General features: G+C 43.7%; 1 protein-coding gene and 1 pseudogene across 2 annotated transcripts in view; both read left to right on the top strand.

Annotated features, from left to right (window-relative positions):
- Nucleotides 1–15048, top strand: part of LOC111874233 (insulin-like growth factor-binding protein complex acid labile subunit) — a 168289-nt gene extending 153241 nt beyond the window's left edge. For both annotated transcript variants that reach the window (XM_023869550.2, XM_023869549.2), the window contains exon 3: nucleotides 12127–15048. In XM_023869550.2, the coding sequence (XP_023725318.1) occupies nucleotides 12127–13698 (1572 nt within the window). In that variant the 3' untranslated portion in view covers nucleotides 13699–15048. The remainder of the gene's footprint in view (nucleotides 1–12126) is intronic.
- A 785-nt stretch (nucleotides 15049–15833) lies between these two features.
- LOC111874234 lies at nucleotides 15834–17624 on the top strand (annotated as a pseudogene).
- The last annotated feature ends 407 nt before the right edge of the window (nucleotides 17625–18031 follow it).

Here is an 18031-nt window from a genome sequence, read left to right as displayed (position 1 = left end):
TTAACACAACATGTTTCGGCCATAGTTGACCATCTTAAGTTGTCTAAATGCACCCAAACTGTTACACTGCTGATGTGCGCTAAAACCGCGCGTTGCAGTCCATTTAAAATTTGTATAGAAAATTTTTATGGATTTTAATTAATTATTTTTATGTTATTTAAAGTGCACTGCAACGCGCGGTTTTAGCGCACAACAGAGCAGTGTAACAGTTTCGATACATTTACACAACTGAAGATGGCCATCTGTGGCCGAAACATGTTGTGTTAAGTGTTAAATGGTGAATTTCCTCCCCGACAGAAACACGTAATATATCTCCATTGCAAAGATCGGCTGGTTACTGTTGCTTAGGGAAACCAAACGAAACACATGCTGTGAGTGAAATGCTTCATTATTTAACATCAAAACATGTGGTGCTTATAGTCACCAATTTTGTTTAAACGGTTCATTTTATAAGGGCAATGTAGGGATATTCAGCTATTTTAGATTTTTTTAAACTGGAAGTCCCGATGAAGTCATTGGATTTTTTCAATTGACCTAAACCTTCCAGCCGCACTGTGGCCTTGGGGTCGACTCAGCCTCTAACAGAAATGAGTACCAGGAATCTTCGTAGGGAGTAAAGCGCGGCCGGCGCGTAGGGCTGACAACCTTACCGCCATCTGTGAGCTGATTGTCTAGATAATGCGAGAGCCTTAACGTCTCATAGCCCTATGGGCCTCCACGGCCTGTTACAGGGATAGCTTTACTTTTACACATGTTAATTGTTGAGGCTACTTCATGTACGCAAGCCCAGTAACCACGCAAGTTCAGTACCCAAATAATTACCAGGTGCAGGAATGACAATCATACATTTTTGCACCCTGGTCCATAAAGCGGCGGATACAGAAGTTTGAGCCGTGATGGGAAAAGACAGAAAACTAGGTAAACAGCAAGTAGTGAGAAATGCCCGTCAATAGGTTCCTACAATTCATTATCTCCTTTTTGTTTCACGAGGCTCGTCCTGTTAAATCGCTCCAGACTGCTCTGGCCGACGTGTAGGTTTCATTAATCATCAGCAGAGGAAGCTGCAGATGAAAGATATATTACTGTCCAGTGAAACTAATTTATTTCTGATTGCTGATGGCCGTAGAGGGAAAGGGATCTCTTGTCAATATGTCGTTTTAACCCATCTGCATTAACAGTCCTCCACCAGATGGCTCCACTGTACTGCATGGTGCTTTGATGCGTTTAATTAGTAATGTTTGATTTTCTCACTTTAATTTAATGTTTCGCTCCTTTCTTTCGAGATTAATGCATGTGGTGGATGATGGATTGAAGTTTTGTGTCGTAAGGGAGAGCCCTGTCATAGGCTGTATAGCAGGTACTGGTTAAAAGAAGAGCTATCCCTAAAGCAGGTCTTGGAGGCCCATTCAGTTGTGGGACGTCAAGGCTTCCACATTTTCTAGAGAGTTGGCTCACTGATGGCGGTGAGGTTGTCAGCCTTACACGCCGGCCGCCCTTTACATCTTCAGGAAGATTCGTGGTATTCATTTCTGTAAGATGCTGAGACGACCAAAGAGCAATAGTGCGGCCGGAAGGATTAGGTAATTGAATCCTGTGACCTCATCGGGTTGTTGCACAGTACCACAACCAACTACGCTGTGTTATTCGAAAACAGAGGTTGCGGGACTGAGGCGTGAGGTAAGGGCCGCGCCATAGCTCAAGCGGTTACTCGCTGGCTTCCTACCACGGCGGCCCGGCTTCAAACCCGGATCTGGTCAAGTGCGATTAGGGGGGCTTCTGTCTTAAGTAGCCCAGATTAACTGTGAATGTTATTTTTAATATTTTTTTTCGATTTTTAAATTGAAACACCCACCATGTGTTTGTTAGTTTGCTGTAAGTACCTCATGAATGTATAAGGGGTGGGCCTTCTTGGCCCTTGCACCGCGACGACAGTGATCTGTTGTGCCTCTAAATGCATCGTATTCGTATATGTACAGTTATTTAAACACCCTTGCATTAAGAAGCATTTGAGACTTCCGAAAAATGGAATTAGTGAAAAAGGTTTTTGCAATTTAAATTATTGATTGTGGACGTGTGAGTGCTTCTGGTGTGTCTGGGGTTGGAATTGTACGGGACGGGATGAGCTTGGAGGGACGAAATGCTGATTTTTTTTTCCTGTTAAAGTAGTAAGCTCTGTATTAACCAACCACCTCCATGGAGCCGAGTGCTTGAGAAGCCACCAGTTGCTTAGCTGCTCAAGAATTCCTCGGCATTTTATGAAACCCTAAGATTCATTACTGTGTTCACAAGAGCCCTCCACCGGTCCCCATCTTGAGTCAGAGACTTATCGCAAAATACTTAATTTCCATTGCAGTATAATTTTTATTTTTGTGTTTTAATCTTTCCTAATTTTTTAATTGTTATTATCTTAGTGCTTAAAATTTTAATCGAAATACTCAATTTATGCATTTAAGAACTCTTAAGGTCACAATAAGGATCCTTATCGAAGAATTAGATGCAGTTCAACAACTGAGTCTGGTATCATTGTACGCCTGATGATGTCGAAACATTTAGCGTCAATAAAAACAAATGTTGATATATAATGTACACTTTGTTCTAATCACAGACTGTTGTTGTGTAGACTGCATACTTCTGTATACATTTTATGTACCTTGTAGATCAATCTATTCCATATCACTCCAGCCTATTGAGAAAACATTTCTTTCAGCATAGGATATTCGCGTTTCTCCGAGTGTTTTGAACCTCGACAACTCTTGCTCAGGAGATCTGATGCAACTTGAACATAACGTCAAAGAAACACGTGGCAGGTTTATGATAATCATCCTTCAGAATATCCTGTCTGTTACAACAGTGGGCAAGGTGTTCTGTATTGTCTTTTTTTTTACATCACCGCCTACTGGATTTGTTTGCGAAAATAAGCACAGTGTTGGAACAGGAAACACCCAAAGACGCCCAAGCTGATACCTCGACCAGTAGCAGTCGCCAATATAATGGCCATTAATGGCATATGTAACTGCCTTATATTGAAATCATCGCTGGGAAATTAACCTGGTTAGGATATACCTGATTTACCTCTGCAGGTACGCCGTTCAGATATTGTCTGCTGACAGTTTTCTCATGATATTCCTCAGTACACTCAGCCAGATACGGCCCACGCATCGTAAATGTTCCCTCTAGGTGCTCAGATGGCCACACCATAGCTCAAGCGGTTAGTCGCTGGCTTCCCACCGCAGAGGCTCGGGTTCAATCCCGGGTCTGGTCAAGTGGGATTTGTGGTGGACAAAGTGGCGCTGGGGCGGGTTTTCTCCGAGTACTTATGTTTCAACTGCCAATATTCATTCCACCAAATTCGTGACCTGATTTCAGGTACTATCTCTGTATTTGTCTCGAGGGGCTGAGGAGAACCACGAAGAGCCTGTAGGAGTACGGTAATTCCGGGCTGAGACTCGTATCGACGGGTCTGCTTACCAATAACGAAGCATGAGTGCCCCCTAGACGGTGAGGTTCCGTACTAGTGACAGTTGGCGAACAACTATCCCTTACATGGTACATGGTTTGCATGTACGAGTATACAAGCAGCGGTGATTTCGCGAGAAAAGCGCATAGTTCATTACAGTAATGTTGACCTTTTAAAGCACAGCAGTGCTACATGCTTTCACATTATGAAAACTTATGGGTTTTATGTGGCCGTGGGGATTCGTTGCGCTGACCACGCGACACCCTCTGTCCGCTAAAGTTGGTACTAATTTCGCCGAAAAGCGTCGGTCGCTCGCGGACGGGCTAAAGCCACGAGGTTATGTGATCCTCTGAATAAACAGTGAAAGTTGTAAATATTTCCTGGCCGCAGTTGTATAGGTTTCAGGTGGTTAAATCGTATTTTGGGTGTTGGAGTAATTTTGTTGTCCATCCTGTTCATTTGTCCACCGACAGACGTTTCATTTGTAGCCTACGTGGGCTATGACTGCATAGCCGCTGACAGTGGCCGCGCGGTCCAAGACATGAACCGTCTTCGCCCACTCGAGCACTGGGATCGCGGGTTCGAATCCCACTCTAGGCATGGATGTCTGTGTGCGTTTATTCTGTTTGTGCTGTCCTGTGTGTAGGTAGAAGCCTTACGACGGGCTGATCCCCCGGCCAAGGAGTCCTGGAGATTGTGTTTAGATTAAGAAACTGAAAAGGCCGCGCCATAGCTCAAGCGGTTAGTCGCTGGCTTCCCACCGCGGCGGCCCGGGTTCAATCCAGGGTCTGGTCAAGTGGGATTTGTGGTGGACAAAGTGCCGCTGGGACAGTTTTTCTCCGAGTACTTCGTTCTCCCCTGCCAATCTTCATCCCACCAATTGTTCCACAATCGGGGTCTGGTACAGTAGGCCAGAAGTTACCGCAGTACAAGGGACTTAGTCCCACCCCACTAGCAATAAAAAAAAAAGAAAGAATGAAAAAGTTGGCAAGGCCCACAAGGGCTGGGGAGCCATAGATGGATGGATGGGTGGGTGGGTGGGTGGAAATGATTCGATAATTTATATTTTCATTTGTTCGCTCACTTGAACGATATTTCCTATTTCGTCCGAAAGGACTGAAACATTTATTGAGCACGAAGTTTGTCTTCGTCAAATTCATGATTTATGCAGGTAATTAATATAAAACATTGGGATTTTAGGATGTGGCATACAATGATTATATGCAGAATTTTTATGTGGAAACCCGCTGGGAAACCACACAGAAAATGGTAGTATAACATTAAAATGGGTCTTAGGGAGATATATTTGATTACGACTTCTCACAGCGGTTATTATGACGAGTACAATATTGCAGATGATAACGCCATGTAGTTCGATAGTTCATCTAAGTTTCGGAAGAAAATATCGCTTTTACCTACAGGCTCTACAAATAATCCAAACAAAATGCCAGGAAGAAACATGTGTTACTCCGAAACGTCGGTGGACTGCTATCGAAATATAGGGCGTTACTACATAGAGGGAGGTAGTTTGGGAGGATGGAAGTAAGTGGAACTTCGGAGGATTTTACTTGTTCAGAATCGTGGGCAGTGCTGATTATATTAACGGTTTTCAGTCTTCGACCTCTTCAACCACGGCGTCGATGTGTTGTTGTTGTCATTATTAATTGCATTATCATCAAAATTAATTCTGGAGCGTCTTGAAATCTCCGATTAATGCAGCCCGTTATTATTATTACTTGGTTGTGTGTCTCCGTCCTATACATGTGTTGATCAGACAAGAACGCCGCCATTTTATAATTGTGAAGGTTCTTGCCTGAGGTTGCGTAAGATTATATTGCGCGGGCATTACATTATGTCGTTTGATAACACCTGCAGCCCATTGTCTGTCAAGGCTAAGTGGGAACTCGAAGAGAAAACGGGTTGTGTAGCCCTTGAGTGGTCGTTGCGTGGGTCTGTGAATTGTTGCACAATTCCGACATAAAATCCCTAACGACCGAAAGCGAAATACACACACACACCCTCCTCTTTGTATTGTCTGCGTCTAGTTCAGGATCGAAGCATTTGAACCTCTTAATCACAACCCTTTATAAGGCTAAGCTCATGTAAGTAGTACTTTTCAGAGTCGGTTCTTTTTTTTTTGACAGAAAATACCCACATAGATCAGTCTCCATTTAGTAACCAGGTTAAGAATACGTGGAGTTATACCTTCACACCTCCCTACCTATTTATGATGTGACGCTTTATTAAGTACAAGGACAACTTTACGTTTGAAGTCAGTATAGAAACTTATCGTATGGAACTAGTTTTATTTGCGAGACTTCCTGTAATTAAACATCGAATTGTTTATGTTCGTGATGCCTTTACGGAACACGCATTACTCATTTGCGGAATTTATTTTGATTTTCTTGTGTGTCATTTCGGCCGTTTCTTTGTAATTAATAGTTTCGCAACCGCCAGCTGTTGTATAGCGGATGTCGTCATTCGCAGCTGTTGCTGCCTTGCATTCACCTTGATAAAATACTATTTAGTATGACTAAGAAATGCCGATTACAGTGGCCGCGCGGTCTAACACATGAACTGTCTTAGAACGCTGGGATCGTGGGTTCGAACCCCAATCAAGGCATGGATGTCTGTCTGCGTTTATTCTGTGTTTTTGTAGCGGCCTCGCGGCTGGCTGATCACTCGTCCAAGGAGTCCTACCGACTGTGTATAAAAGATTACGAAACTGACGAAGAGGCCAGCGCTCAGCAACGGGCTCTACTGTCATTGATGAATGATTGAATAAGAAATATACTGGAGGAAACTGAAGTTGAGATATTCGTTATGTGTAGGCCGTAACGCCATGTGGCACGACAACTGCAAGCAATAGAAAATATATCACGTTCTTTCGTTTTTATTGCTAAAATTTAATGTTAAGTAGGAATCATACCCCTCCTTGCGCACCGCTATGCTGGCGGGATCGTAAGGTCCTGGTAGGGCCACGCATGTCAGGCATGTCAAAGGGTAAGAGCCAGACGAACTGTAATCCCTAGTCCATGTTTGGGTTTGGGCGTGGGGCTAACTACGCGATCCCGGAAAATATTAAACAGGGGGGGGCAAGACCCGAATAGGGTTGTAGCGATAGGTAAGAAGAAGAATAATTCCGCGTTTGTCTCTTGCAGTGCAGTAGCAGTCATGTATCGACTTAAGAGGCTAAAGTGCTTTATTATTGTTTATGAAGTTTATTAAGGATGCTTATAAAAAGCTGATATAAAGCAAGAGTTTATTAGAGTGTGTGTGTGCGTGCGTGTTTAGGACTAGTTAGCGTCGATGGCGATGTGCGCCAGGATAACATTGAGGGTGCCTTGTCCTATATGAAAGCCAGTATAAAGTTAAGAATGACTGGGTTTTCGGACTTTGTCCATCGTCCAGTATTCTACATACTAGAAAACAGTGTTTCGGAAACTGGATCTGTTTCCGTCCTCATGTGAAGGGGAGACACCTACTCTGTTGCGTACCTTAGAAAGAGCTAACCTCAATCACTGGACAACCCTTATCAGATTCACTGCAGCTGGTTAATTACTTGAGGCCAGGCGAATTCGGAGGGAGATAACATGAAAATATGCAACAAAATTGTGATAAAGCACGCACATTCGTGGAACTAGGACAGAAGGGGAGGTATACATGTATGCTACAAACTCAAGTAATTCTGAGTATTAGACACAACCGTCAGAACTCTTCAGCTTCCAGCATAAAGTTCTCGGACTGTAAGTGATCTAACGCTTTGTAAAAACCTTAACAGAAACAGAAAAAACTTCTACTAACAAATTTAAATAAAACAGGCTGTATCCCCCCCTTGGCACTACAGCCCCAGTGGGCCTAGGCCTACCTCCATGAACTTTACTTCGGTTTTTCTAGATCTTACACATACGGTAGGACTCCTTGGGCGAGTGATCAACTCGTCGCAAGGCCTCTACCTGTACACAAACACACAAAAACGCACACAAACATCCATGCCCTGAGTGTGATTCGAACCCACGATCCCGGCTTTAGAGCGAGGGAAGACAGTACATGCCTTAGAGCGCTCGGCTACCGTGACCGGCAAAACAGGCTGTATACAGGTCAGTAATAACCACAAAACAAATAACATGTAACGGCCTAGCTGGAGCTAAAAGGAAAACTGTTAAATAAGCTAGGCACCCCCTGGAGATTATTAAAGATGTATAAGACAGAAATAATGGAGGTATTTGTCCACCACCTCATACGTCTTCATGTCGTATTGCTTAATTGATGAAGCAGAGGACAGCTTTAGAAACTTTGTGTGGTATGAGAAGTGTGTTTCGCTTCTTCAGTACTCTTTAGTTTGCAAAATTCCTGAGCAAAGAACCCGCTGGTGTTGTATTGTATGTTCGTGTTTTCTTATGTTATGTGTGTTTTGTGTTATGTGTTGTATGTATATTTCAGGATTCGGAAATAATGTATTGAAAAGTATGAAAGTTGTGAGAATGTTCCCAATAAGACTTATGCCCATTATGCTGGAACTATGTGCAAAGTCTAGTTCTGCAACCCATCTGAAAATTTACCTGCTTCATGCTGTTAATCTTGCTACTAACAAAGTATTATGTGTGTTGTGTTGTGTTGTGTCAGATGTAAGCTGCCCGTTTTCCTCATTTTTCCCCACCTCGGGAAGGCCCGTGCTGCTATAGAATAGCCAATCAAACGATACCGTCAGCTACAACGCTGCAAGCTTCGAATTATTGGATGTCACTGAATAATGAATTTGAAGGGATGCGAAAGGAAGCTGTTGCGACTTCATTTAAGGTACTGTCCCCCAGAATTTCCGTCAAGGGCCTGAATAAAACCACGAAATCCTCAGGACAATCGCCGTTTCGACAGATATTCGAGCTGCGCACCTCCAGAATTCAAGTCAAAAGCGTTACCGGTTGAACCAACGTGCTGGGTCCCTTCTCTGTTAGTATTTGTATGCAACAAGGCGTAAATAGCCTCAACTCACGCAATAGGCTCTACATGAGGCACGAATGGGGTTATTCCTGCGATCGACCTGTCGAGATAAAACTCTGCGTGTCTGCGAGAAAAATCGTTGTAATATACCTCGATTTATTGATCCTCTTAAACTATATGCAGTACTTTCTTAAAAATTCCCTAAAATGTAGCTCGGGTTTAATCTCATCCATTTTCTGCATAGGAAATACAGTACAAGATTACAGGTTGTGTCATGCTCCCATCCTGAATCTTTGATTTTAAATTGTATATTGCGTGCTTCTTTGGTACTCATCATGCACTGCCGCTAATTGAATATTCTGGAGCTGAGTCATTTTTATGCACCCTATAGCTAGGCTGATTATTCTGTCTTCTTTCGAGAACAGACACATGTCTGGTTAACAGCAGTTACGGAAAACTGACATGTCTGGTTAGGAGCAATTACGGAAAACTGACATGTCTGGGTAACAGCAGTTAGGAAAACTGACATGTCTGGTTAACAGCGGTTTCGGAAAACTGACATGTCTGGTTAACAGCAGTTACGGAAAACTGACATGTCTGGTTAACAGCAGTTACGGAAAACTGACATGTCTGGTTAACAGCAGTTACGGAAAACTGACATGTCTGGTTAACAGCAGTTACGGAAAACTGACATGTCTGGTTAACAGCAGTTACGGAAAACTGACATGTCTGGTTAACAGCAGTTACGGAAAACTGACATGTCTGGTTAACAGCAGTTACGGAAAACTGACATGTCTGGTTAACAGCAGTTACGGAAAACTGACATGTCTGGTTAACAGCAGTTACGGAAAACTGACATGTCTGGTTAACAGCAGTTACGGAAAACTGACATGTCTGGTTAACAGCAGTTACGGAAAACTGACATGTCTGGTTAACAGCAGTTACGGAAAACTGACATGTCTGGTTAACAGCAGTTACGGAAAACTGACATGTCTGGTTAACAGCAGTTACGGAAAACTGACATGTCTGGTTAACAGCAGTTACGGAAAACTGACATGTCTGGTTAACAGCAGTTACGGAAAACTGACATGTCTGGTTAACAGCAGTTACGGAAAACTGACATGTCTGGTTAACAGCAGTTACGGAAAACTGACATGTCTGGTTAACAGCAGTTACGGAAAACTGACATGTCTGGTTAACAGCAGTTACGGAAAACTGACATGTCTGGTTAACAGCAGTTACGGAGAACTGACATGTCTGGTTAACAGCAGTTACGGAGAACTGACATGTCTGGTTAACAGCAGTTACGGAGAACTGACATGTCTGGTTAACAGCAGTTACGGAGAACTGACATGTCTGGTTAACAGCAGTTACGGAGAACTGACATGTCTGGTTAACAGCAGTTACGGAGAACTGACATGTCTGGTTAACAGCAGTTACGGAGAACTGACATGTCTGGTTAACAGCAGTTACGGAGAACTGACATGTCTGGTTAACAGCAGTTACGGAGAACTGACATGTCCTATTTACTGTGTTAGAAATATTCCTTTAACCCTTTAAAGGACAACACTGATCTATATAGTATTTAAAACGTGGGCCTTGTCTCCAAGAAGACACTTCTCATTTCCCCCAGAAATTTATTTTAATATTTAGAACGCCTTTTTGCTCATTATTCAGGGGGAGTCGCAAGCTCTGGGCAATAGGAAGGCATATAGACTTCAAAGGATTTAACCACTTTTGTGTAGAGAGTAAAAAGCTATCCCTGTAACAGGCCGTGGAGGCCCATAGGGGTTTGAGACGTCGAGGCTCCCACATTTTCTAGACAGTCGGATCATAGATGACGGTGAGGTTGTCGGTCGTATGCACCGGCTGTCTTTTACCCCCAGGAAAAAATCTTGTTACACGTTTCTCTTAGAGGCTGAGTCGACCGCAGGGTCATAGTGCGGCTGAAAGGATCAGGTCAATTGAAAAATCCAGTGACCTCATCGGGAATCGAACCTGCGACCTTCCGGCTTCTGGCATAGTGCCCAAAACAGCTACGCTACCGCGTGCCCCCAAATCTGTGTTTGTTAGGTTCACTGTTTGAATGCTGGACAGAAAACAAATATAGGTATCCATCGGCTTGCGAAGGTAATTCGTGCCATGAAAATTGTTCATAAGGTGAATATTCATAAATCGGAAATTAAATTTCGGTATACTTTACATGTAAAAGTCGCATAACTTACGAACGCAAGTTCGTAGTAGCGAAAATTCTCAAGTTGTACGTTAGAGTTTGTGGCAGTATTGTGTAAAAGTGTCAATGATAATTATTTCCTGTAAACAACAATTCCTCGCCAGCCCGAACAGCGTAAACGCGATGGCTTCATTTAACTTCCCTGCTAAATAACAAGACATTTTGTTTCTAAACGAGCTAACTTATTTTCAGTATTTAAAGGGTTAGTTCATGTTGTGTGCAGTCAATGACGTTGTGAAACTATAGTCGTCTCCATAGCAACGGATAGGCGTAGTCGGCATAGCGACTGGCTACAGGCTGAACGACTGAGGTGTCGGAGTTCGAGTCCCGGAAAGGTCAAGCGTTTTCTCCTCTCCAAATCGACCAGACCGGCTCTGGGGTCCACCCAAGCTCCTGTCCAACGGGTACCGGGGAGTAAAGTGGCAGGGGTTTGTAGCTGACCACTCACCTCCGGCGTGTCGAGGTCAAGAAAATGTGGACCTGTACATCCACTCCCCTATACGCCTTCGTAGCCTAGTGTTTAATTCGTAGAGCACAGGGACAACTTTACCTTTTTACCTATAGCAACGGATAGGCGTTCCCGTAAATTCGCAAATTTGTGCAGCTGTAATTTTCGCTGTTTAAATCGGGTGTTGCTCGTGTCCCGAAATGAAGCCAGAACGGAGACGCCGCGTCTGCTGTATGCAGATGAAATAAAGCGGACCGTACACAAACTCAGCTGTAGTTGCGAGGCTTTCCTAGGTGGCTCTGCTTTTTAAATATTTATGAGAACTCATTCGTGTCCCCCCCCCGCCCTGTTTTACCTAACTTCGTTTTCGTGAATTTATGGAAGTGCAGAAGAATGTTTTATGCATGCCTGTTTCATGATAACTTTATCTTCATTTTACCACACGTCACTTACATTCGTTTCAGAATCTAGACGCAACTTAACTCGTTGCTGTACCACTTGAATTAACATTTCGGAATCTTCATAAGTTTCTGTAAATATAAAAATTTCTTTTTCGTTTAACACGTTGTGTTTTCTCCGCAGTAGGAAGTGATTATTTCATTGTTAGCTGGTTTAATGTCGTGCTCGAAGAACTGCCTGACCAACACCCACAGAAGTTCATGCCATGAGACTAGACGTTTCGAGAGTGTGGGACAGATTGGATAGCCGTTCTAGGGACCGAGGATAAAGCGGCCTAAGATTGAAAACGACTGATTGCCGTACAGTGCCGACGTTAAGAATGCGTGAAGTTTTGCCTCCAATCTCCTGTACGTTTTAATGGCGTGGTATTAATAAGAGATAACTTAGAAGACTGCTTTCTTCATAGTCACCGCCGTGAAAGCCTCAAATCTTACATAAGAGATAACTTAATCCGTTTGTTCCTTCAACCTCTCTCTCTTAAGTCACTGAGTGTGATTTCCTCTAAATTCAAATGGTTGCTAGCATCCCAAGTATTTTTGGAAAATTGTGTCAACATATTTCAGTTATGTGTTTGTTTGCTCATTGCAGATTGCCCTGCCACTGATGCCGCGATGCTGTTCCGCTAGCAGGATGGCTACTCCCTCGCCACCCCTTCTCCTCCTCATATGCTTGGCGGCTCTGCTCGCCTCAGCCGCTAGGGCGCTAGCTTTCTGCCCCACCGGCTGCACCTGTGACGATGACACGTTGGTGGTGACATGTATTGAGGCGAACCTAGACGTAATCCCAATCACACTGAACCCCTCCATCCAGCGGCTGGTGCTTAAGTACAACCGTATTAAGACAGTGGATGCTGCGTTCCAGTTTTACGGTGAGCTGAAATACGTAGATTTGTCATACAATCACCTGGTGAGCATTCCCACAAGAAGTTTTGAAGCTCAGAGGAAGCTGGTTGAGCTCCATCTCAACCATAACAAAATTTCTTCAGTGAATAATAGGACTTTTGTGGGGTTGAGAGCCCTCACTGTACTCAGCCTTAGGGGAAACTACCTAGAGGAACTCCCAGAGCGTCTGTTCAGCCTCCTCCCACAGTTGGAAGAACTGGATCTTGGTCAGAACCGAATATCCCGGGTTGATCCAGCAGCATTCGCCGGCCTGACAGCTCTCAGAGTGTTATATCTTGATGATAATCAACTTCGTGCCGTTCCAACGTCTTCATTCGTTGAACTCAGCAACCTGGCCGAGTTAAAAGTGGGCCTAAACGCATTCACAACGCTGCCAGATGACGCTTTCCGTGGGTTAAATCGCCTAACAAATTTGGATGTAAGTGGAGCTAGCTTACAGAACATTAGCGAGAATGCGTTTAGAGGACTGTCTGTTCTGAGGAGCCTCGGACTGCATGATAACTGTCTACGAGTCATCCCCACGCGTCAGCTCGCCACACTCCCTCGGCTGGAGGAACTTAGTGTTGGGCAGAATGAGTTCACTACTTTGGAGGCTCACGCATTTCAAGGCTTGGAGAAATTGAAGCGACTTGATGTATCTGGGGCCCAGCAACTCGAACGTGTTGAGAAGGGTGCCCTTGCCGATAATTTGAACTTGGAGGCACTCATCCTAAGCAGTAACAAAAAACTGTCATCTGTTGAAGAGGGTGCTCTTGCAGGCCTGCCAAACCTCCGGCACCTAGTGCTTCGGGATAATGCATTCACCACGTTTTCTGAACCACTGGCCACATGGCCTGAGCTGCGGAAACTAGACCTGGCAGAAAATCCTCTGGAATGCAGATGCTCACTTCTGTGGCTTCGTGATCTTCTGTCTCGGCGAAATGCTAGCCAAGTCTTATGTGCGGCACCTAAACACCTAAAAGATCGCCCACTCAAATCATTATCAGCAGACGAGTTGGGTTGTGCCCTGCATGACACCCGGCAACAAGCAATTATCGGTGCGCTTTGTGGCACCGGAGTGGCCCTCGTGGCACTGCTAGGAATCCTGCTTTACCGCTACCGGCGCCGCCTGCAAGATGCACTCAAAGACTACAAGTGGAATAACCGTGCCATCAGCCGCAAGGAGCACGAGTATCAGAAGACGTTCTCGGACGAGGACTACATCGTGCGCGCTGCTCAGCAACAGACCCTCAAGCCGATACCCGTGACGGAACTGTAGCTAGAGCTCCTCGCCTCCAGCCCAGCGCCCAGTGTGTTCTTCCTGCCCACCGGGGGACCCGCGGGGACGGAGGCCAAGGTAGGAGCAGGGCCTGCTGCTACCGCCAGTGGTGGACGGCGCTCCACCCGGTCTGGTCACAGAGGCAACAGCCGTGACCAGTCCACTGCCAATGGCTTCTCCTGTGTCAACGGTGAAGTGTGCCGAGCCAGGTGTCACCCCATTCATAATGGCCACTTCGATCACATCTTAGAGAAGGATGTTGACAACTACCATCACAACAACTACATCTCGACATCAAAGTGTGTTAATGGTCATCGTGGTGGTCCCAAGTAGCCCTCACCGCTGATAGTCACAAATGAACTCCACTGGAGCCAATACTTCTTTCATTCCACCAAGCTCTGAACTATAATTCAGAGCCTTTACTAGTCTAAGGATTGTTATTTATCTAACGAAATAATTAAGTGATTTTTATAGTGATAAAAATCCTTGTTCCTCTGGGGTAGTCATGAACATCTGAGGGGTCATCCAACATGAACCTACTTGTATAGCCACCTCCAATTAATGCAGCAGTTTGGAAAACTTCCTCGCCGATGTCATTGGTTGTCCATAGACAAATAAGTGGTACTCTGCCGCAAGGGAAAGCTGTATTTACCTTTCCCCTTGTCTGGAAGAACTGTCTTCAATCTTTCTTGTCATCTGTGCAATTACTGAATCTTTTAAATCTATGTACATGGTTTTAAGGTGCATACACATGTCTGGTGATATAAAATTTCAACGTCAACCATCATAGCGAAGGTGAATTTGCAACCAGTTGTGAATACAGTATTCTGTCTTGGAATATTTTAATGAACATTTTAATAAATAAGAAATTGATTTCGCAAATTAGAAGCAATTTTTTTTGTTTCAAAGAGACAGAAATATAGTAGTGAGATAATTTTGCGTAAAAGTGGCTGTTTCGGAAATGAAAATGGGTAAAATGATCATTGCTGATGGTTCATATGAACTAAAAATTGAACCCTTTAGAAAGATGATATTCAGAATAACGCGAATTGTTCCAACACATGCGTGGCGTATAGTCAGACAGCAAGTAAACAGAAATTTACTGAAATAACCAAACACTTTCATCTTCCATAACTGGTATAGTAACCAAGTATTGTACACCCACCCAATCATTTCCTTCCCAAAACGTAAATGAAAACACACTTATACATATTAATGGAAGAAACACACAGAAGGTGACTTAATTTCTGTTTGGCATTAAACATTACAAAGAAAAGGAAAAAAAGGATGAGCGAAACTGACTATATTCTTAGAAAAATAAAATATGCAACTGAAATCACATTGAACCAACCAACTTTTATGTGTATTTCATTAATAATATCCTAATATATAAACAGTAACCTATGGACAAGATTAATATAATATAATTATCGAATGACTGACTGGGATAATATTTCACTTTAAGACTCCTTTCAAACTACCAGAATGGAAGAAGAAGAAGAAGAAAACTATAAGTGATAACTGTTAATGACCATGTTTTTCTACCGTCTTTGTGTATAAAATAAAATAGGTAGGGGATGGAACCAATTACTAGATCCTTATGATCACGTGTTCTTTGTCATCATGCCCACTTAAAGAATTCCTTACATATTTTTGTTCATTGGAGCAATCTTTTTTTTTTTTAATACAAAATCCCATTGCTGGAGATAGAATGAAATCTGTTGGCGAGGTGCGTAACTTCTGTGTAAACTGGACATATACGTTTTACCTCTTGATTTCTTCTCCTTAAAACCGTCACACGATTAAGTAGAATACATCTGCAGTGAAAACTAAACTGGTAAACATAACAGAACATTGCGTAGGATTTGGGGTGTTCAGAGCTGTACTTCTGGAGAGTTACTTTTCCGGGATATATCACAATGTAGTCCGTTGAAAGTCAACGGAAGTTTCAGAAGAATGTGTCGCCTCGATCTTCAGCGTGAAAGAATAGTCCAAGTAAGAAACCATGAAGCAAGTAGCAAACAGAGCTGTCTGCCTGAGGAAAACTGGGGTTTGTCTACGGAACAGAGATAGGCAATAATGAGTTGCCTTGTGGTTTCAAACTTTTTCCTACGTAATCCCCAGGTTTCTGCTCGCTGCCATCTCCATACTGGCTAATTCGTTGATCCTGAAGACGTGAAGAAACGCTCTTCTGACACAAAGATTTACTTTCAACGGAATACACAGCATTATATTTCAGAATTGAATCAGTACTGGTTATGGGAAGTTAACGCCCAAATAATATGATAGTTTAGTTGGAATTGAAATTGACACAAATCTTTAAGTTTGAAATTACTGACATTTATTACATAAATATTTCCATAGAGGGAGATACTGAGATGTAAATGCCAGAGTCTTGGACTTCCAGTCCTGCAGACTGTCAGATCCGGCGTGTTTACACATCGGCAAGGACGCTTCCGGTACTGTACATTTCCTGGCTGTTAGTATATCCTCATCATATGTGATATCTTGGAAAGTACAGTGATGATTCCTTTTGGCACACGTGGAATGAGAGAACGTAGTGAAATGCGGCACAAAGCCAAGAAGTATTATCCCGACATATGTGATTGCAGCACCTGCTGTGAGGAATTGAGACATCTTTCCCCTTTAATTCCTTGATTTATGATCCATGACTGCACAGCGTTTGCTCTGCTGCTCGTTGCGTGTTATTTGCCGGGCAGTGACGACGTTACCCATGAAACTGGATAACCTTCATTGAAGGTTCGTTGCCTGGGAACGTCTTGTTGTATGAAGGTTCGTTGGCTGGGAACGTATTGTTGTATGAAGGTTCGTTGGCTGGGAACATATTGGTGTATGAAGGTCCGTTGGCAGGGAACATATTGGTGTATGAAGGTTCGTTGCCTGGGAACGTATTGTTGAATAAAGGTTCGTTGCCAGGGAACGTATTGTTATATGAAGGTTCGTTGCCAGGGAACGTATTGTTGAATAAAGGTTCGCTGCCAGGGAACGTATTGTTGAATGAAGGTTTGTTGTTAGGGAACGTCTTGTGTATAAAACACTGCATATTTCACGAAATTTTTTGGTGCCGAAACCCGGGATCTTGGTGATCGTGAATGAATTTCTGTCCATCAGGAAGCAGCAGATTGTCTAAACGAGCTAGAGGTAGGGAAGGGCTGCAGATGGGGACAGGAGTAGAGAGGGATGCACAAGCTGTATCTGAGAATGCCTTAAATAAGGAGCTGAAGGGAAAAGATGATAAAAGTTTGCCGTGGATTGAACAACTAATCCCAGTATTATGAGAAACGGGACATTGCTCAGGGAAGTGCTTCGGTGGAATTGTTCGGAAAGGTCCTATCCTGGCTCGAGCCACCCTTCGAACTACAGTGCGGTGGGACTGGCAACCTGACATTTGTAAAGACTACAAGTAAATGGTTTTTTTTTTTTGGCTTTGGAGATAGCTGTAAGCTCTTGCATGACCGTTCTGACTACAAGTTTGGGTGGCAGTTGGAACGGGAAGTGCAGCAAGGAACGTATGGTGATACAGACAAATCTGAAGGTGACTCAGATAGTGATGATCTCCCTTTCAAGTGCTTCATATGCCAGAATACTTTCAAGGACCCCATTGTGACAAAGTGCCGACGCTTCTGTGAGAAATGTGCACTAGGACATTATAAGAAATCGACCCGCTGCCACATCTGCAGTCATCAGACACGGGGTGTTCAATCCAGCGAAATACATTGTTGCTAAGATGAAAGTGGAAGGCTCCACTGTCACTAAATTAGACATTGTTGGCCTGGTGTGCCAGAATCAGATTAAATACTGTGTCACTTGTTAAGTGACTTGGCTAGGGTTTGAATATGTGAAATACTGGTTTGGAGAGAGAACAAATGCACGTTTGCTATTTATAATTTATATAATTTGTTATTGCCAGTGGTGTGGGACTAAGTCCCTTGTACTGCGGCCACTTCTGTACCAGCCCCAGATGATAGGTGAGGGTGATTGTGGAGCAATTGGTGGAATGAAGATTGGCAGGGGAAACCGAAGTACTCGGAGAAAACCTGCCTCAGCGCCACTTTGTCCACCACAAATCCCACTTGACGAGACCCGGGTAGCCGCGGTGGGAAGCCAGAGACTAACCGCTTCAGCTATGGCACGGCCCTATATAAAATTAGTTCGGACATTTTCGATCGTCTGTAACGTACGAGTACACGGTGTTTCGGAAGGTGGATCTGCTTCCGTGATCATGATTATGTGGGGGGGGATCCTACTCAGTTAGGCGTGTTAGAAGGGGCTAATTTTAATAAGTCAGGCAGCGACAGACACAGTTGACAGT

The sequence above is a fragment of the Cryptotermes secundus genome, unplaced genomic scaffold, assembly GCF_002891405.2.
Source record: "Cryptotermes secundus unplaced genomic scaffold, Csec_1.0 scaffold961, whole genome shotgun sequence".
NCBI lineage: Eukaryota > Metazoa > Arthropoda > Insecta > Blattodea > Kalotermitidae > Cryptotermes > Cryptotermes secundus.
Note: the sequence above shows the minus strand (reverse complement) of the source record. Positions and strands in the feature narration are given on the sequence as shown.